At 32.9% G+C, this 22,185-nt stretch overlaps 3 protein-coding genes and 1 pseudogene across 3 annotated transcripts in view; 2 read left to right on the top strand and 2 right to left on the bottom strand.

Annotated features, from left to right (window-relative positions):
• LOC131851824 (ATP-binding cassette sub-family A member 17-like) overlaps window positions 1-8,939 on the top strand; it is a 30,571-nt gene extending 21,632 nt beyond the window's left edge. Inside the window, exons 22-32 of the mRNA XM_059202387.1 lie at window positions 79-231; window positions 467-580; window positions 1,677-1,833; window positions 2,432-2,554; window positions 2,999-3,193; window positions 3,454-3,729; window positions 4,425-4,666; window positions 5,119-5,266; window positions 6,368-6,578; window positions 7,365-7,566; window positions 8,470-8,939. Of these exons, the coding sequence (XP_059058370.1) occupies window positions 79-231; window positions 467-580; window positions 1,677-1,833; window positions 2,432-2,554; window positions 2,999-3,193; window positions 3,454-3,729; window positions 4,425-4,666; window positions 5,119-5,266; window positions 6,368-6,578; window positions 7,365-7,566; window positions 8,470-8,820 (2,172 nt within the window). The 3' untranslated portion in view covers window positions 8,821-8,939. The remainder of the gene's footprint in view (window positions 1-78; window positions 232-466; window positions 581-1,676; window positions 1,834-2,431; window positions 2,555-2,998; window positions 3,194-3,453; window positions 3,730-4,424; window positions 4,667-5,118; window positions 5,267-6,367; window positions 6,579-7,364; window positions 7,567-8,469) is intronic.
• Window positions 8,940-10,162: 1,223 nt separating this feature from the next.
• On the bottom strand, window positions 10,163-12,518 carry LOC131851858 (BLOC-1-related complex subunit 8 homolog). The gene is made up of 3 exons (XM_059202421.1): window positions 12,346-12,518; window positions 11,174-11,351; window positions 10,163-10,691 (listed from the first exon to the last, which is right to left on the bottom strand). Exons 1-3 carry the CDS (start codon window positions 12,395-12,397, stop codon window positions 10,406-10,408), a joined length of 516 nt encoding a protein of 171 aa, XP_059058404.1. The 5' UTR covers window positions 12,398-12,518; the 3' UTR covers window positions 10,163-10,405.
• A 2,401-nt stretch (window positions 12,519-14,919) lies between these two features.
• Window positions 14,920-17,037, top strand: LOC131851857 (putative nuclease HARBI1; annotated as a pseudogene).
• A 607-nt stretch (window positions 17,038-17,644) lies between these two features.
• LOC131851825 (uncharacterized) lies at window positions 17,645-20,123 on the bottom strand. The gene is made up of 4 exons (XM_059202388.1): window positions 20,118-20,123; window positions 18,707-18,892; window positions 18,408-18,593; window positions 17,645-17,892 (listed from the first exon to the last, which is right to left on the bottom strand). Exons 1-4 carry the CDS (start codon window positions 20,121-20,123, stop codon window positions 17,668-17,670), a joined length of 603 nt encoding a protein of 200 aa, XP_059058371.1. The 3' UTR covers window positions 17,645-17,667.
• Window positions 20,124-22,185: the final 2,062 nt, after the last annotated feature.

Genomic DNA, 22,185 nt, shown 5'->3' on the forward strand with positions numbered 1-22,185 from the left:
ATCGTTACTATTTGTTCTTAAAACAGAAAGGTAGGAATACTCTGATTCTTGAAAAAATAAGTAAGTGCTGTCTCTCAGGTTCAAGCACTATATAGTCCAATGCATCACGACCAGGGAGCGGCAGCTCGCTCCCTCTCTCGAGTGTACATGGCTCTGATAAGACACTACACGAACCAGTTGGATGCCTCCATCGAAGTTACTGATGATCCCTTAGCATTGGATTTGACTCCGGTTAGTAAACATTACATGTTTATATATGAAATAATTAGCTCGAGAAGTGTTGTTTTGTCATATAAATTAAAGTACTGCTAATAGTACTATAAGGAAAATAGGTGTTGGTGGTAGAAGGGCTATCATAAACAAAATTTTAATGGAGTTTTTACCAATAGATGATGAATGATTAAAGAAGAAGGTTTATACGTACGAAGCCGGAGCGGTTAGCTAGTATTATATAATTTGTTTTCAGTGGATGATGTACGCCAGTCAGCCGCCGTTGCTAATTCAATTTCTTCTCATAGTGATGATATCCCACATAACGCTTATACCTTCTAAAGAACATGGCATAATAAGGCACTTGCAGGTATTCTGTAATCAGCAATTTTTAACACTTGTAGAAGAAATTTTATTTTAAAACTTATTGTTTTAATTCCGCGGCATTTTAATCGCCGACGAAGTCGGTAACAGCTAGTTAATATATTAATTTTGTAGTTCATGGCCTACCGAAGCGAATTATTTTATATAATTATATCTATATAATAAATCCATTAACTTTTTTATGTAATTGCAACAGCAAACAGACTAACGGCCCTCTTAAGTAAACGATACTCGGCACCTATATACATGAACAACACTACGGATAACACGTTATCACGTGACACCCATGACACTCATGCGTTGCTATTATCGAGAATTAAAATGTTATACCTTTTATCCTATAATGTCTCTGCCTAATCTGGACTCTACAACCGAAACAGCTTATAAGGCTGCTTGGCGGCTTAAAGGAGTGAGACTGAGGTACCCATCTGCACTCTACAACTGTAATAGGTTATAAAGCAAGCTGCTTGGTGGTTTAAATGGGTGAGACTGAGGTAACCATCTGCAATCTACAACTGTAATAGCTTATAAAGCAAGCTGCTTGGTGGTTTAAATGGGTGAGACTGAGGTAACCATCTGCAATCTACAACTGTAATATCTTATAAAGCAAGCTGCTTGGTGGTTTAAATGGGTGAGACTGAGGTAACCATCTGCACTCTACAACCTACAACTGTAATAGCTTATAAAGCAAGCTGCTTGGTGGTTTAAATGGGTGAGACTGAGGTACCCATCTGCACTCTACACTGTAATAGCTTATAAAGCAAGCTGCTTGGTGGTTTAAATGGGTGAGACTGAGGTACCCATCTGCACTCTACACTGTAATAGCTTATAAAGCAAGCTGCTTGGTGGTTTAAATGGGTGAGACTGAGGTAACCATCTGCAATCTACAACTGTAATATCTTATAAAGCAAGCTGCTTGGTGGTTTAAATGGGTGAGACTGAGGTAACCATCTGCAATCTACAACTGTAATATCTTATAAAGCAAGCTGCTTGGTGGTTTAAATGGGTGAGATTGAGGTACCCAAGCACCCAACTGTCTACCTCGTGGAGATTACTGTGATAATATTTTCTCATTTCTTTAGAGTCATGCAATGAACTTCTCTCCAGCGCGTTACTGGTTCAGCTTGTACTTCTATGATCTGATCTTGTATTGGGTCCTTGTAGGCATGGTGACTCTTGTTATGGTGATCATTATGTACCTGGTTTTGCCTAAAGCACATTTCCAATATGGAGACCTATGTGAGTATCTATTACAATATACTAAAAACTCATATCTTCCTGCATTGAAAGAGTATCGCCTTTTTAGTATCTCTCATTGACAGTCTCGGTGTTCTAGAGATTTAGCACATCCCTATCTTTCAACGGTCACAGGTTCGATTCCTTGCGTGGTAAAAACATCTGTCTATGTCTGTGTGTAAAATGTGTCTATGTATATTTATCAGTTATGTAGTAATCCCTTGCCACTAACAAGACTAGGGTACCTAATCCCTTTAGAAAATCTACGTCATTAAATGGAACTTTTATAAAAATTAAGATGAATGAATTTCTGAAATTTGAGATGTTAAGCTTCCGTATCCGGTAATTACTCTTCTCATAATTCGTTGTTTATAATCTTATAATATAAACGCGAAAATTTGTGAGTATAGATGGATGGATGTTTGTTACTCTTTCACGAAAAATTTACTGGACAGATGTGATGAAACTTTACAATAATATACCTTATACATAACACAGAAGCTATAATTTAATAAGATATTATGTAAATGTAATGATAAATATTAAGTAAGTGTTCAGACGAAGTTGCGAGGCTAGTGTTTTGTATTTCTTTGATGTGCAGTGGTAGTACCCTTGCTACTCGTCGTCTACGGACTGGGTTGCATACCGCAAGCTTACTTGTTCAGTATGGGACCACGTGCAGCTCTTAATTCCATGACTTTTGCCATAGTCAACATTGTTTTTGGTTAGTCTTTATAACTTGTCTTTATTTATAATTTCATACAAAATTGGAAACCTGAGTAAATTATAATTAATTGTTAAATAATACAGCAAATAATAAAATTAATTCAAATGTCTATAGACATGTCCATTGCCATTTTATATTTAAAATTAAGTGTTCTATACAAAATCTCTGAATTGTACTTGAAATTTCGCTGGGTGTACTCGTATTTGAAAACAACGTGTAAGATGGCGACGTTACTCGCATAATTTTTTTGATTAATATCGATTATTCCTTCATCTGAGTCTGCCAGATATATAAATTGACACAATTGGCAGAAATTTATATTATTTTCGGTTTTAGGTTAGATTTGAATTCACGATCTCTTGGGTGGATATAAATCCTGGAATCTAATTTAGCTATTTTTATTAGATATACTTGTATATTTATTTACCGTTTTATTTATAGGAGAAACTACGGTACTAACTAAATTATTATATGGGAGTGCTCTCAACTACGCACTGTATTTCATGAGAATATCTCCACAGTTCAACTTTTCGTTTGCTCTCGTGAAGATCAAACAGATATTCCTCTATAACAGCGAATGTATCATATTTAAGACGAAGAAACTCTGCTCTGCGAAGACACTTCATAAGTGTTGCGGTACTTAATTTTATCTGATGTCCCATTGTAATTTTTATTTTTATAAAATTAATGTGTCTAATGAAATCCAATGCTGTAAAAGTCTTCGTTTTGCCATTACAAAGTGACCTACCATTGTTCCTCTACCTTATGAATCGTTACTGTGTAAGGATAAAACGACATAGTGGCCAGGAATTTGGAAGTCAACAAATGATGTTGATCCTTGGACGCATATGAGGTAAGAGATGTAAAAAAATTAAATAGCATTTATTTGCTTTTAGAAAAATGCGGCGTACTGCAGAAGTGTTTCGCTCGGAAAAGTTACCTCTCACAATACCCAGGTATAATGAACGAGTTGATTTCTATAATTGCCACCGGTGCTATATTCATGACATTGCTCATGTTGTGGGAGTACAGACTAATACAGCGGGCCTGTTCTTATGTCATGTCACTTTTGGGACCACCAGAAAAGTGTGACGAGGAAGTAGAGTCATTAGGAGTGAAGCGGGAGAAGGTAGACGTACAAGACAAGATTGCGCAGATGAAAGCTAAAAGATGTTAGTTGATTGTTTGAAATTTTTACAATTTGTTGATAACCCACCTGATTAGGAAAAATTGTAGAGAGATAATGGAATGGAAGACAATAGCTAAGGACCTTTTCTTGAGACAAGCTATGTTAGAGTCTTGTCTTTTGCTGTAGACAATGAATAATTATGAAAAAAACCAAACACAAACGTTCTGTAAATTAAATTGTCTGCTTTTTATTATATACTAATAATAATTTCAGTTATTGACGTTCTCACCGAGCTAGACTTTATAAAAAGTCGCCTGCCAAAAGGCTTGTTTTGGTTATACCAGCGAATTTACAAGATAATCTATTTTAGCCGCCATTAGGTGAAAAAAGCTTGTTTTGGTTAAAATACGTATATGAGTGATGTAGGCAGCGAAATTTACAAGATTTATATAAGTATATGCATATTGATAAATCTAATCTTCCGATATCCGTGGTGGTATTCATGTATAGGCAAATTGTAACATCTAACCTGGAGTTGTACAAAAATGGAAATTAAATAAATATTATAATATTAAAGTAAATTAAAAAAGGCACGGACGAATATGTCTGTGGAAAAATGTATTTAAATATAAAAAAAAAAAAAAACCATTAGGTGAACCTCATTGGCTAATTTACTTTTCCAATTACCTACATGAAGAAATTTCCTGATAATAATCTATATCTTCGGGTATTTTCTAGATGAAAAAATCGACACTTTCGGAGAATGTCTTTTAGTTGCCAATGTAAATAAAAAAGAGGATGGAGTATACGTGGTGCGTGACGTGAACCTTGGTATGGATAAAGGCACCGTCATAGCTCTCTCGGGTCTCAAGAGACACGGACGCCTGGACCTCCTTGAGGTACTAGCAGGGTACAAGATGCCCAGCAGTGGTGTACTCTGGGCGATGTCCCAGTGGAGATTGAATGTTGATCCGCACATGGTACTTTGTAATCTTATCTTTACATATATTTTTTCTTTTTTTTTATTGACAGGCTTGAGCTCGCAGGTCGCAGTGCTACAGGTTTGAAGCAACGCAATATGCTTTAAACCTGTAGCACTGCGACCTACATAATACTATTGTGCTGGCTCTTTTTCAAAGGTCGCTACGACTCGTCAGGGACAAGAATTGAAGGATATGATTAGGAAGGATGATTTTTATTTACTCAGGATACTTTATATTTTCCAAAGCAGATATGTATTTCGTATATGCATAAATAGGCATAACCACATAAAATGTGTAATGAGTAATACATATAATTAAATCGTACAATCGCGATTAGGATCTGTCTGTTTGTGTCTATATGATTTTGAATTTTGTTTCACCTAACCTGATCAATTATTCATTTCTATATTATTGCAAGACCTGGGAGAAGGAGTTTGCTTTCGTTTCAGTATTGTAAGCATATAACATTGAGTTGTGCCCAAAATTCGATTCCCACATGGATGACCGTGTACGATGGTCTAAAATTACTGGCAATACTGCGTGGCGTCCCCAAACGGCATGTTGATGAAGAACTGAGCACTTATATTGACGCACTTGGTGAGTTTTTTATGATACAATATCACACCTGATGTAAGGTAGCATCTCAATCGCCTCTATATATGAACCGTACATCACGTTATATGAACGTACCTACTTATTGAGGCGAACTCATGTGTCGGCAACACATGAGTTCGCCTGGGAAGGGAATTGTTAGTAATGTGGACTCATGACCCCATTACTAGCTTAAATACCATATCAGGTTGACCTCTACGCGGTTCCCCCTGGAAACCATTGTGATAAATTCCTCGTGAATTTGTCACGATGGGCTAACTGACCTGACCTCATATTCAACTTATCATCCTCCACTGGTGCTCCGCCAGGGTAACTGTTAGAGCAGGCGGGTGCACCATTCCATTATCATCCATAAAAAACTCATATGATGCCATTCCTAGTGTTATACCTGTATCATGTAATTTTATTGCTATATCTCACCCTGCTTCTATTTTGAGTAATTGGAATAGCAAACATGTTACTGCCGACCTTATGCTAACTGGTAATCGTCGCATATTCATGAACAGTCCAGGGCTATCATGACATCATGTGATGTCCGTGATATCTTTCAAACACTGCCATTTGGAAGTTCTACGATTGTCATGCCATATACAATAAATTCACTAACTTAGAATGAGCACCCTTCAACCGAAAACCATCTAATAATGCAGGCTACATAGTGGACAGCTTTTTAGGCTTCCTTTTTTTTAATATCTTAATACTAGGCTTAGTATCGAGTCTTATGAACTGGACAATTAAATCAGCTGTATCTAATCCCAAGGAAAGCAGAGCTTGGTTTATGAGTAATAGAAGTTGATATAAATACTTTTTTTTGTAAATACATATAATACACATAGAAAACACCCAGACCGATACCAAACAATGCTACTCATTAATACAAGTGTGAAGTCAATGTGTGAGATATCGAACCCGCAACTATCGGAAGTAAAGCGGTGTGCTAAACGGCTAGGGCACTGAGGCTGTCATTAGGCCAGATTACAGGCCAAATATTAATTTGCCATTAAACTTTATTAGGTTCTTATTACTGTGTTAAGTATAATTATTGTATCACTTATTTATTGCAATAAAGAGTCAGTAAATATATAGAACTGAAGGAGCTAGCAAACACGTTAATTTGCCGCATCTCGACCAACGACCGCACCCGTCTTCATTTCGCTGCGGCCGTTATTGGAGCACCCCCTATAATCATAGTGGATGAATGTACCGCTTACCAGAATTACTCAGTTCAACGGGCTATGTATTACATTCTGTACCATCTGAGAAAAAGAGGACATTCCATATTCGTCAGCTCTTCCAGGTATAAAAAAATATTTCTTTGAGAACGCATTGTAAGTTTTTACTGTGAAGTAGCAAGTCCATTTTTACTGACGGTAGATTATAAAGCAAGATCTTATGCCTGCCAAATGCCTTTTTTTCTGTGTATGACTCAGTAGCGCTAGTATATAATTAATCTACTATGATCATATTACCCTACCGAATAGTTACACCATACGGTCAGTTTCCAGGTAATTGACGTCTGGCAGGCCAGATATCTTATTAAGGGGATGCTACTTCCATCACTGCAATTGATCAATCCCATATATTTTTAAAGTCCCTAACTCAACATAGTCCTAAATGGCTCATTGTACCTCATGAAGATAACCTTATTTGTTGTACTTACACCGTTTGAGAATCCTTGCAACATTATTAGACTATGAGATTCTAATAGCCAATGTCCATCACTAAAAAGTTTTACCAACAGTAAAATATAACTGGTTGTTGGCGCGCCAGCGCTTATAGAGTACGGATGCGCAGACTGCGGGCACCGCGGTGTATTCCAACCGCCATCGAACCCGGTCTGCCACGGCGCCTCCTCGGTCATTCTGTGCATTGGGCACTGCACGTTCTCTCACATCTCTTATATCTTGTAGGTAATATATACGTACACACACATAAATCCTACAGTCCATTTGATAATATCATTTAATCACCCTATTAGGGCCTAATCAGACGATCCGGCTCGAAGGACCATACTAATTATTTCTATTTTATTATTATTAAATAATTCAATTACTAACGCGTGTAATTTTGCTTTTATTCATAGCGTTGAATGCCATTTACCGATGACCAAACAACTCGGTATATTGTTGGACGGTCGCATTTACGACATTGATATGGTAGATAATTTGGTGGAGAGGTACGGCCATAAAGGGTACACAGTTGTGGTCCATATAAAAGATGAGATTGATGCCAATAAAATGTTCGCTGAACACTTCAACAATTTTGCTATTAATGACACATCAGAGGTAATGCTGTATGTGAAATGTTTTTTTGTAATTCTTGTAATGATTTTTGTTTTCGTTTTCTGTGTTTTATTGTATAAGTCCATTTTGTAATTGTGAGTGTCGTATGTTTAAACAGTGCTCGGATGTTATCAGTGTTATGGCGTAGCTACCTAGGGGCTAGGCGGGACAGTGCTGCGGGGCCCTCAAGCTCAGGGGGCCCTCGGCCCTTTCCAGAAAATCTCGATCGAACTGCACTTTTGAAAATTCTCTCATTTTCAAAATAATTCTGACAGGTTGCAACCCGACAATAATTATGGCAACTCAGTTGAGAGAAATTCCCCTAAATTCTTTCTGTGTGTTGGCAGTGTTCAATTTGACGGGTAGCGATGTGCGTTTTAATAATACTGTAATGTAGAGTCTTTCTGCTGAGCAGTGGGGCCCCATTTTTTTATTTGCCCCGGGGCTACTTATGCCAATGGTTGTAATAGGGATTGTTACCTCTTACAAAATACAGCTTCCTTCATTTTAAGACTACTGAATTCTTTTTCATCCTAAACTGTAATAGTTTAGGTTGAAAAAGAGAGCTCTACCTAGTGATCTTATAATAATAAGCTAGAACAGTTCACACAGCGCCATCTAGTCGTAGGCCAAGCATAAATTGTGGAGGTACGAGACAACTGATAGAAATACGCAAATACATTTTTTTTGTAAATATGATAACATACACAAAACTCAGACCAATACTATCATACTCATGAATACAAATGTTTTTATCGTGCGAAGAATCGTATCCGCGACCATCGGAAAGTGGTGTGCTAAACCGCTAGACCACCAAGGCTGTCAACACCTACTATAACATTATTGAACGTTAATAAATAAACTTTATACAAAGAACAGTAATATGAATCCTAGCGACCTTTACAGGTTTTGGTAAACGTTCAAGTGCTTGACGATTTGACTTGGGCGGTCATATTCGAGAAGATGGAAATCCTACAATCGCAGAATCCCGAAGTTAACTCCTACATAGTAACAGCTATACCTATAGATTACATTTACAATTCCATTATAACAAATGAAAGCGGTCTCAAACCAGCTGCGGATTTCTTCTCGTGTTCTTATTACAGAAAGTTTTTCTCACAGACGGCAAGGAAAGTCCCAAACGAAAGTGTATTGGCCGATCTCATACCTTTCGAAAAGAAGTACGATATTACAAAGCTCAATGAATTGCCTTGGTCGGTAATATTTAATAGACAGATGGAAAATGAACTGTGTTAACAAGTACTATGGTATCAAGTGCATTGACAGGACATGTGATAGAAGCCCTTAGTTTTAAACCCTCAGCACCAATCCAGCATTAAGCAAGAATTTTTTTCTCGTAAGCGTATATACTCTTTATTCTTTAATGTTAGACAAATATTAGATTTAGTAATGCCAATAATAAAAGTCACTTATGGTATTTTGCGTTTAATTACTGCATAATTACACATGTTAGTTGGTTATACAAACTTAGCAAATTGCAGTTATCCCTTTCCCACACGATGGCACCCAGTGCGACAGAAACATCACCGGAACAAGCAGTAAGCAAAAAGTAAGCATGCAATTGAAATCGTTAAAAGCTATATGCTCGTAGAGCCCCAATATTAGTTTTTATATTATAGATGTTCAGGATTGTATATATATATATATATAGAATAAATAAATAACCCACAATCAACATGGCGACATCTAGTTCCACGGTAAGCAGAGCTTGTGTTATGGGTACTAGACAACTGTTATAAATATTTAATACTTTTCTTTTGTAAATACATATATAACAAAAAACACCCAGACCGATATAAACATTCATACTTATTAATACAAATGTTTGCACAAGTATTTGAACCCGTGACCATCGGAAGTAAAGCGGCGTGCTAAACCGCTAGACCACCGAAGCCTCGTTTTTTAAAAGCCGAAGTAAATCGTTTTTTAAAAGGCTAATAAAAGGACTGATTATTGTATATTGAATAAAAAAATCAGTCCTTTTATTAGATTTAGATTTTAAAAAACGATTTACTATGGCAGTCGATATATTCCTATCAGAAATTTCAGTAAATATAGAGGCTCTACTTATCTCTAATACACAGTTAAATAAAAAATCAATAGCCAGAAACAAGCATTGCAATTTTTAGAAAAGTTTTACTATTGTTGTCTCCTGATACTGAACCCGATGACTCCTCATGAATGTGTATTAAGACTTACTTGTATTCAATTCATATACCCGAATGCTTCCGCTATCGATCAGGGAACATTATTTAGAGAAAGTTCATTACAGTTAAAAAAACCCCTCCTGTATATGAAATGCATGACCCTTATTGATCAATTCACAATTGATCAATAAGGATCATCTTTAGTCTACAAACTTACATTACAAAATTAGTGTCAAACATGTAATGCACGTATCACAAAAATAAGTTCATGCGATGTTATTTCCACTCTACTAAAAAATTGTAAATGATGAGAGTATTGCATAGCCCTATATGAATAATTAAACGGTTTTTTTTTAAATCATGAGCATATCAAGAAAGTGTTTTCATATTACGACACCAATGTAAAATTTCTTCACCAATGTAAAATCGAAATCATGCCCTGAAATTAGTTTCATTCCTTTAGTTTCATAATGTAAATTAGGTTTTACGCAATTTAATGCTGTCACCTTGTTAGTGTCGCAAATCAATGCAAACATATTTAAATACGTATTACCGAGGGTTTGACATGTATTACCGAGGGTTTGACATGTATTACAGAGGGCTTGACATGTATTACTGAGGGCTTGACATGTATTACTGAGGGTTAGACATATATTACTGCCATCTAGTATAGCCTAATGCAATGTTGTATGCGACCTATGCAACTCGGCAGTCGATCCACGCGCATGCGCCATCATGTTCTCTATTCTATTTGTTGTCTCCCTTACCATAGAGAATTCAGATAAATCCGGTAGGTCTAACACAATGTGAGCAGAGAGACGTTTGTAAACAGAGTTGGAATCTTTTTTATTTCTCCTAGCTTCTTCATATTTTAATTGTTGTTTTAAAAATATAGATTGTTTTAACATTTCTTGTATGTTCTTGAAACTGGTTGCGGCACCATCCATAGATTTCACAGCACTGGAAATAATAAATATCAAATTACAAATATATATTTGCGACAAAATATTACTATTAATTTAGCAAACTTTTAATTTCGAATTATTGACATGTAGGGAGAGCCATCTAAGAAATCATATTCATAGGAATTAGGACAAAAAGAAAGTTAATTTGGCAACCATTACATTTCAATTAGGATATTTTATACTTGTACCACAAAGACTTGAATTAAAACATATATGTTACAAGCAAACAATTCTTTTAAACTAATATAAAATAGGTCTCTTCTTCCGTTTTTTTTAATTTACATCCTTTATAAAATCTTATTATGTACAATTAAACAATACATAAAATTAACTAGATTCATCAAGAGAAAAAGAATATAAAATGTAATATTATTTCCTTTCATATTATGCTATCTAATTATCTTTCATATAACATCATATATTGTACCAATATGTTTTCAATAAGTAATTAAATAAATGTACTTTTTTTAAGTTTACCTTAGAGCATATTCAACATCATAGCAACGACCCTGTAACTCATGCTGTAGCTTTGTGACTTCCACTCTCCTTTCCACCATAGGAGGAAGTGCCTTCCGGACATGTTCCTGCAATCTATACAGTGCCAATGATGGTTCATTGGCTACTATATGCATGTTCTCTGATATACGTTCGGCAGCTGAAAAAGGAATACATTAACATAAAATATCATTTAACTCATGATCATTAATTTCAGTATTTTTAATACAATATCCATGTGTTTGTTCATGGATATTTAGATAAAACTCTTGTCATATCTTATTATTTAAATTGGTCTTAATTAATTATTAAAGTTGGTCATTTAAAAATGTGACAGATACAAATTTATTAATATATTTTTATGAAACATTTTGACAAATAAAAAATGTTTTTTAGCATAGTCCCAAAATGTTATATGTCCTAATATGTCAAATATTACTAAGAACTAAATTACTTAACTGTTAAAGTCTAGTATTGTAATTCCCTAAATGATATCTTCTACAAATTGAATATAAATATTATATGATATGCTTAAAGAGCACTATGTATTGTAACCCAGTGCCCAGTGCACAAATTTTCATAATTCAAAATTCAAAATGAAAATACCCAGATTGTTAAACTAAATACAAAAGTGAGTATCTCTCAATAGTATTTGGTCTCCACAGTGGCCTCAAGAGCGATGTCTGTACATAAGGCTATGTTAGTCTGTCACACGCACAACGGCCCGAATGAGAGGCCAATTGCGGAAAATGGAGTCCAACCTACACACTTTTACTTACAAAATTTATATTGGAAATTTAATACATTATGTGATTGATTTTGTAGACAATATTTTTAATCATAGTATTCAGGTAAGTAGACTAAACATTTTAGGCCTCTGGAATGACACCGCATGGGGAGTACCAGTGACGCCACATGGTGACGTGCAATGTGCTTCTCATGTATATATATACATGATGGTTCATGTTGTTGCCTGAATGTTACAGTTACATAAAAAAAAGTTGGGTCCATCACTTTATTTGCCTTACCATTTATATAAAAATAAATAGTAAACCAATTGTATTTATGGAGAGAGAGCAGATGGCAATGAAAATGAACAATATTGTTAATCTGTTAACTTATTACAAAAATAAAGAAGTAAGTAATTATGTTACCTTTTTTAGCTTTGGACTCTAGATCTTGGTCTCCTTGATACACGAAAGCCATAATAGAAATATAAACTAAAGAACACTGGCGGAAGCTAACAGGGTTTGTTTTAAATTAGTATTTTGGCGGAAATTGTGATAAATATATCATACCCTAACACAATAACATTATTTTTTTATTCTGCTTTAAGGAAAAACAATAACATTAAAATTGTTGACATTGACATTCATGAAATGTTACCTTTTTAACTTTACTTACAAAATGCAGGCAGCAATACATTAATACAGTGGCGTGCGTATAATTTGATTATTTATTTTTATTTTCATTGCTTAATATTTGTAGTAAAATGTGTCAATGCAGTAATTGAAATTAAATACATATATTGTTTCATTTTATAGCTATAAAATACCTATATAAAATATGATAACGAACATAAACATGTGTTATTACATATTGAATTGTAGTCTGTTTGTAACTTGAGTTTTCAAAATATGCACAGTAACAATTTTTTTGTTACAAAAAATATACATGAAATTTATGTATCTTTTGTTTTAGTTTGGCAACACTTGTTTCAATTTGTCACAGAGAAAAAAAAGCGCGGGAACTTTGAGGCGGGAAGTTCATTTTTTCTACAGTCTTTTGATATTAAATAATTTATAGAGTTAATTAAATCCTAGCCCCGTTTTTGTGCGATAAAAATGGGTGCTGACAGTGGCGGCATCCCAAAACAAAAAAGGGATGAGAAATTCTCCTGCTAAACCACCACCAAATAAAAGGAAGAAAGAAGCTACTTTACCACTACCACATGAAGAGGAAAATTCAGATAAAGATGAGGACCCTACATTTTATGCGCCTTATTTAAAACCTAATTATATAAGGAGTTATCAAGAAAATTCACCAAACACAACATTTACTGTATTTATACAAAGCATTAAAGAAGAGGTTAAATTTGGTAATAAAAGTCAGTTTACTTAAATAATTTATTCAGTAGATATGTAAAAGGAGTCAAGGAATTGAGACGAGTAAATGCACTAAAATATGCCGTAATATTTGACAATGCAAAAAATGTAAATTCACTATTACGTGATTCAACCTTTTTAAATGTTCAAGAATTAAAAGCATTCATCCCCGCATCGACAACTGAATGTACTGGTGTTGTAAAGTTTGTTCCCACTGATCTCAGTAACAAACATTTATTTAATAAATTATCTTCTCAACAGGAAATACTTTCAGTGAGGCGATTTATGAAACGGTCCGATAGTGGAATGATTCCACTTCAGACTGTCTCTATAACATTTGCAGGTAACATTTTGCCAGAATATGTAACGTACGAGCTATGTAAATTTAAAGTCGAACCATACATAAAACCTGTAATGCAATGTTATAAGTGCATGAAATTTGGACACACTACAAAGTTCTGTAAACGAGATATGGTTTGCTCAATTTGTACAGAAGGTCATAATTATAAAGAATGTACTAATGTTGAGAATCCTATCTGTGTAAATTGTAAAGGAAACCATACCGCAGTTTCCAGACTTTGTCCAGTTAAAATTCAAAAAATACTTGAAAATAAAGAAAAAATTATAAACAAAAACAGTACCCTAAGTTCACATTTTCCTAATCTGAACTTGAGTTTTGCTAAAGCAGCTCAAAGTTACACACCTAAGAGAAAAGAGAAAGATTTTATTTCAGAAGTTATCAATAACGATTTAATTTTAACAGCTTTAGTACAAACATTAACTTCCCTTTCAAAAAAAGACACTAACTTACCTGTTAATACTTCTACAATCAAAGAAGTATTTCTTAAAAACATCAATCTATAATGGATCAGAAGGTTATTATAGATTCCTTAAATATTGTACAACATAATATACAAAGTTTAAGACCAAAGCTTCCTTTAATCACACATTTACTTGCTAAACATAATATTGACATCTTGATTTTAAATGAAACTTGGTTAAAAAATACAGATACAGTAAATATTAGAGGTTATAAAGTATATCGTTGGGATCACAATGTAAACAAAGGTCATGGCGGTGTTGCCGTCTTTTATAAAGAATTTTTAAAATGTTCTAATGTTACCACTCAATCAAATGATAAAATTCAAACTGTTGCAATTAAAGTTATAAATTCTGGGTTCTTAAATATTTTAGGATGTTATTGTCCTCCTCGAAGAGGGCGATTCCCTGTTACATTATTAAAAAATATTATTCTTTCTCTTTCTTCTCCGGTATTAGTCATGGGTGATATGAATGCACATCACACTATATTTGGATGTCAAAGTAATCAAATTAGAGGAACACAGATCTACGACATGCTAGACGAGATAAATTTATGTGTTTTAAATACTGGTGAAAGTACCACATTAAATCGTCCTAATCAAGCCCCATCTGCTATTGATGTAGCTTTTGCTTCTCCTGTCATTGCTGGTTTATGCGATTGGTCTGTTTTGTCAGATGATACTTTGGGAGCTATCATTTTCCAACTTTAGTTAATTTATACATAACACCACAAATTTATGAATATGTGGAACAACCAGAAAGGTTTATATATAAAAAAGTAGACTGGAGCTCTTATTCAGTAGGTCTACCACGAAGTGCAATTCCGAAATTTCGGATCGATATTTCGTGTGATTCGTACCATGAAAAACGTTCATTCCGAAATCGTGCCCGAAAACGGAGAATATCGTTTCGATCGTCCCAAATCGTACCATGAAGTATCCGTTCGTACGTTATTATGACGTTTTGACAGCACGTTTATCGTGATTTAAAGTGCGAAGTAGACGAAACCTAAATAGTTAACTTTTTACTTTCGTAAGTATGGATTTTACGTATATAAGTGCTGTAATATATAAAAAAGTGATTAATTAATAATTCAGTTAATGTGTTACAGTGAATAATGTGATAAAAGTTAAACTAATTAGTGTTTTTAAATATTATTGTGTTCAATATAACCTACAACTTAGCATTACTTTATTTTGATTTAGTTTCATTATGCCAAGATTGGCTGGAATTTTAGAAGCCCTCAATGAAGAAGAAATTGAAAGACGCAGGTTTAAAAGAAAAATGCGTACTAGGTACCTCTAAAGATCCATTCCCGACTTCGAGTTTGTATCTAAATACAGACTCAGTCGGGAAGTCTTCGAGAATCTTTGTCAGTATGTGGTACGATTATTACCCCTGCCTAAAAATAGTTGAGCAATCGATCCAATAACCAAAGTAAGATCTTATGTACATTTTGTAGATGAAAAAATTTAGTATTTACCTATTATTTAGTATTCCCATATCTATTTTTTTTTCAGATTCTCACTGCATTAAATTTTTATGCCAGTGGTAGCTACCAGGGTGCAGTCGGACAAAATTTAGACACCACTATGGCTCAGCAGTCTGTCTCAAACTGCATCAGGGATGTAACAGATGCCCTAAATACACCCTATATACTAAGGAAATATATAAGATTTCCTCAGTCCAGGGAAGACAGGAACATATTGAAGAGAAAGTAAGTTTATGTATATTAAATATGATTAAGATTTAACTTTATAGAATTTTATGCTCTTTGTCGATTTATAATACATATACTATTAATTTAGTTCAGTCAACTATTTGTAGCTGTAAATTTATAAATGATATTGTTGTTAATTTCAGGAATCAGCATAAGTTAATTGATGTTTAAATAATCAGTAGTTTATATTTCTTTTTCAGTTTTGCTACACAGTATGGTATCCCTGGTGTTATAGGATGTATCGACAGCACCCATGTAGCTATAATTCGGCCAACAGTCAATGAAGAGAGATTTTTCAATAGAAAACATTACCACTCTTTAAATGTTCAAGTTGTAAGTACAGTATTTTATGTAAAATTTGCATAGTGTATAAATAATTCTCAAGTTATTCATATTTGTCACTATCTGCAAATATCTTTATAATGTTTGTCCTATTTTTTAGATTGCTGACAGTAATTTAAAAATTATGAATATTGACGCCTCTTATGGTGGTGCCACTCATGATGCATTCATTTGGGAGCATAACGAGATCAAAGATCATTTGGAGAGTCTTCAAGGAGAAACAACTTATTTGCTGGGTAAATAAATCGTAATTGTTAACTTTGTAGTTGTACTACATATAAAATTGGTGAACAAACAAGAATACAATGTTTTGTCATTCCTTTTCATTATTAGGATGTCATAAAAGATGATTATAGATTGTATTTCAGTATTTTTTATGTTAAATATTATTAGCTGATATTATATTGAATAGTCTATAAGCTATCAAGTGCATTTATCAAATTCCAAGTCTCACAGTTAAGTATGTTTTCTTTTCTTTCAGGTATATAAAGATTAGAAGAGAGCCATACATTCTATTTATGGTATGGGTTCGAGATAGTCATTATATCAAGGCTTTAAAGAATCAAATATCCTCACCGTTGCCTCACAGTACATTTATGAAATATTATGTATACAAGGAAAAACTTAGATAGTTTCAAGAAACTTAAAGACTGTACAAGTAGAAACTTATGCAATAAAAATATACTAATTTTACCTAAATGCTGTTAAAATTGATATTAAACAAATGTTATGTAAAAAAGCCTATTATAGGATAGATGAATTCATAGATGACAGCAATATAATAAGTTTATTTGAATAAATGATTTTCTATTCTATTCTATTAGAAGTTAAGGCATTACTTATTTACAAAATTAAAAACTTTTTACAATAAAATATTTTTATTTTATAATCACATATATGTAGGTATATATATATATATATAGATAAAAGTAAAATCAAAATTGTATATTAAACATTTTTTAAAATAACACTAATTATAAATGATTAAACATTCATTCAGAAAAATGTTGTATAAGTATATGCAAACTAAGTAGTGTAGTTCAAGGCGCATTAAATTAATGACCAGTAAAAAACTGTAGTTTAGTACTTTGTGTCTTTGTTAATACTTATATAAAGCTAAGTAACATTTTTATACTCATTATTTAACAAATCAACAAACTAACATAATTCAACAAATCAACAATGATATATATAAAGCTAAGTAACTTTTTTATACTCATTATTTAACAAATCAAACTTTTTTATACTCATTATTTAACAAATCAACAAACTAACAGAATTCAACAAATCAACAATGATATATCTAAAGCTAACTAACTTTTTTATACTCATTATTTAACAAATCAACAAACTAACGTAATTCAACAAATCAACAATGATATATCTAAAGCTAAGTAACTTTTTTTATACTCATTATTTAACAAATCAACAAACTAACACAAATCTACATTAATCATGTCAAATTAAAAAAAAAAACAAAATTTCATCTATTCAGTCGTCTTAATTCTATTTGTAGACCATCCAATCGATCCCTTATTAATACATTTAATTCCTGGAGTGATTGGCGAATCAGCCCTGACTCTACCACCCGTCGATCCTCCGCTGCGATTCGCCGCTCCTCCATTTCGAACAAACGCCTGCGTACACTGCGAGGTCCAATGGCGTCTGCTCGACGGCGTCGTCGCTCTGGACGTGTAGTAGCCGTTGAAGTTCTAAAAAAGTTTTTTTTTAAATAATTATTATCATTATTGTTTTCGGTATGCATGATTGGTACTAATACCAGACTTGATGTCTAGGAATATACTAGTGATTAGGACTATAAGCCCCCATTACTAATAATCTTAATATTTACAGAAATATTTTCATATAACAATAATTTATTTATGATATAAATTTTTTAATCAATAATAAGGTATAAGTAAGTGTTATTTATTAGTACTGTCTTATCTTTACTTCTTAGTTAACATTGAAAAACTGTGTATATATAAAAAGGTACCAACTCTGTCTCAACTCATATTTCTGCTATGAAGCAGCTGTTCTTGCATAGCTGTATTTCAGTTTGAAAGGTGGGAAAAGGCTATTTAGGTACCTTATATACAGAAATAAAAGGAATGGTAATGCATGAGGAATACTATGGAAGTCACCATGTATTTTGATGACATCCATTATGTTATATATGTCTAGAGATAACAGTTAGCACTATTTTAGTAATGGTTTTACAACATACCTCTGGAAATGCAGGAACATGTGCATCCGACTGAGGTTCTCCAAAGCCCTCTCCCATAATACCCAATATTCTGCACTGTATTGGGTTTAAAGGATCAGCAGATGATGGCCCTACCCCAGTGGCTGTGGCAGACCTTCGAGCAGCAGTAGCAGCTTTTTTAGTTAGATATTTTTTGTCAGCCCATACCTAAAATTTATAAAATTTATAAAGTATCAGTATTGGAAAATTTTATTTAATAACAAAATTATTTAACATTTTAAATGCATATCACGTACTAAAATATCAAGAAAAGTGCTTACCTTCTGCCACTGCTTTACAGTTTTAGTGCATCCACCCAATGCATTGAGTTCGTCTGTGAGACGAACCCATAATTGGGTGGATCTTGTTCGCCCTTCTGCATTTCTACAGTGGCCACGAGCTAACTCCTGGTGCTCTGCTAGGAATGTTAGGAGTGTATGCACTTGTTCCACAGTGGGATTACTGATCTAAATGCATAAATACATTTGTTAGCGCTTGTCATAAATAGAAACTAATAAATAAAATCAAAGTTATTACATGTTCATTTTCATTGATGTTTAACGAACAAATTTAGCAATAAAAAATTATTTAAAAACACTTGTGATGATAATTCTTAAGTTTATATATAAAAAAATAAAAACAAAAATATTTGTAATACGCAGTAACGTTATTTTCAAATATAAATAGAGGTTTGACGTTTTCTTATGACATAAAATACTACTAATTTTAGAAGTTTATAATTTCAATACATTTAAATATAAACGACTGTACATTTTATTTTATCCGGAGTATACCACTTTATTTTTTTCCTAATTTAAGAGTGTATAATAAAAGACCTCTCATCTTTCATTCGTTCACGATCATAGTCTATGGTACCCGTCCGAAATATCTTATTCCGAAGAAACTTCATGGTTCCTTTAAACTAGTATTTCGGTCGTCTTTCGTTTCGTTACGCGATAATCGGCAGTAACTTTCGTGGTAGACCTACTGTACCCTGGTGGAATCAAAAATGCATCGAAGCTGTAAATAGAAGTAGATTTGCTTTGTATAATTATAAAAAATATCCTTCAATAGAAAATTATATTGTATACAAAAAAATTGATGCAGAAAAGAAACTAATTATTAAAGAACAAAAAAGAAGTAGTTGGATTGAATTATGTTCCAGTTTTAATAGACATACCAATATAGGAAAAATTTGGAATTTTGTTAAAAGATTTAATCGTATAAGACGGAAAAATGTAGTAGGTGATGATTCTTGGGTAAATGATTTTTTAAATAAAGTTGCCACTAATAAAGAAACTGAAAACGTTGAAAATATAAATGGATATTTTAAAATGAATGATTTAAACACACATTTAATAAAACCATTTACCTTTGAAGAGTTTATTCTTGCTTTGAACAATAGAAAAGATACTACTCCGGGACTTGATGACATACCATATTTACTTATTAAAAATCTTCATGTTAATTGTAAAATGAAATTACTTGAAATATATAACAATTTGTGGGAACATAATTTAATACCCGACTCTTGGAAAACTCTAGCAATTATACCTGTTTTAAAACCTGAAAAAGATCCGTCTTTAGCTGAATCATACAGACCGATTGCTTTGTCATCTTGTATGGGAAAGATTTTTGAAAATATGGTTAAAAATAGATTAGAAATGTACGCAGAAACTAGAAATATTATACCTCCATTACAATATGGTTTTTGTAAAGGAAAAAGTGCAATAGATAGTCTTCTAAAATTTACAGGTGATATTAAAAATGCTATGCTATGTAACTTACCTCTTATTAGTGTTTTTTTAGATGTACAAGGAGCATTTGACAATGTAGATCTATCAACTCTCGTTCAAATTCTTAATTCATACAACATACCAGGTAAATTTTCAGAATGGTTATTTAAATTATTTTATGGAAGAACAGTTTTTGTTCGATATAATAATAAGCTTTATGGTCCGAAATTAGCATTTAAAGGTGTAATGCAAGGCTCTACATTGTCTCCCCTCATATATTTACTATATACTGCGGAAATTCACCGATTTGTAAATTTGAAAAATGTAAATATATTGCAATATGCAGATGATATTGTTATGTATTCTTCTAGAGAAAATATTTTACAAATACAAATTGACCTAAATCTAAGACTTAGAGAACTGTACAAATATTATAAAACTAAATTGAAACTGGATATTAATCCCTATAAAAGTTCAGTTATGGTCTTTAATAGATGTAATTCTTTGTACAATCTAAATATTAATTATATAAACAATGTAAACATAAATATAGTCAATGAAAAAACATTTTTAGGATTAGTTTTTGATAGCAAAATGTCATTTTCATCTCATGTTACAAAAATATTGAATAAAATGGATAAAAGTGTCAATATTTTGAGATACTTAGCTGGTGTTAGTTGGGGTATGGATCCCAAGTTACTAAATATGTTGTATAAGTCCATTGTTAGAAGTCATTATGATTATGGTCTGTTTATTTATGGAAATTGCATAAACTATACTCAATTAAGAAAAATAGAGGTAGTACAAAATAAGGGTCTTAGAATCATAACAGGAGCAATGTGTTCGACTCCTATTAATTCTTTAGAAATTGAATCTGGCATTCCTCCAATTCATGTAAGACTTAATTATTTGATGGAAAAATATTATTTAAAAATTTTTGCAAATAATACACTGAGTAATATATTAAAAAATAATAAAATTATACAAATTGATAATGAACTATTAAATGAATTTGTTAATATGTATCAATGTGATAAATGGTCTTACGGCTCACTGGATGTTCAAACTACAAAACCTACAATAGTACAGGAGAGAGTGATGGATAATAATGAATTTATAATATACACCCAAACATATAAACCTGATTACAGAAAAATATTTACTGATGGATCGAAATCTGAAGACTCTACTAAAGCGGCATATTTTGACTCCTTTACTAAAACTGGACAATGCTATGTACTAGATCAACATTCATCGGTTTTCACTGCGGAAGCATATGCAATTTTTAAAGCTTTGAAATATGTACAAGACATAGAAAATTCAAGACGATTTCTAATAATAACGGATTCTCTAAGTGTATTGACATCCTTAGATAATTATAAAATAAGCTACAAAGATAATTTATACATTTACTTAATAAGAGAAATTTTATATGACATGAAATTGTACAAAGTTATAGAGTTCATGTGGGTTCCATCTCATGCTGGTATTACTGGAAATGAAGTTGTAGACAGAATGATGAAGATTAATGAACTGGATTGTCATTTGGATTTATCGCCAGTGCCAATAACTGACTACAATGCATTAATTAACAGAAGGATGTTTAGTAATTGGAATAGAAAATGGGCAGAAACCAAAATGATAAAAGGAAAATGGTATGCTGATATACAGAAAGAAATTTTTGGAAAACCATGGTATTTCAAATTACAAGAACCATCTAGAAGATACATTACAACGATTAATAGAATTCGTATGGGACATGGGCAGTTTCCGGCTCATTTGCATAGAATAAAATTGAGATCTTCTTCAAATTGTGACTACTGTACAGCAGAAAATGCCGATCTACAACATATTATAATGGAATGTCCAGCATTTGGTTTGCAGAGACTTATTTTGATAGATGGCTTAATAAGTTTATATAATAAAAAAGAAGTACCCCGCCTCTTGCCATCTATCCTACAAAATACAGAAAGTTATCCATTTTTATACGAGTTTATACACAATACAATAAGAACGCTATAGAT

The sequence above is a fragment of the Achroia grisella genome, unplaced genomic scaffold (genome assembly GCF_030625045.1).
Source record: "Achroia grisella isolate CSIRO2021 unplaced genomic scaffold, CSIRO_AGI_Agris_v1 utg808, whole genome shotgun sequence".
Classification (NCBI taxonomy): Eukaryota; Metazoa; Arthropoda; class Insecta; order Lepidoptera; family Pyralidae; genus Achroia; species Achroia grisella.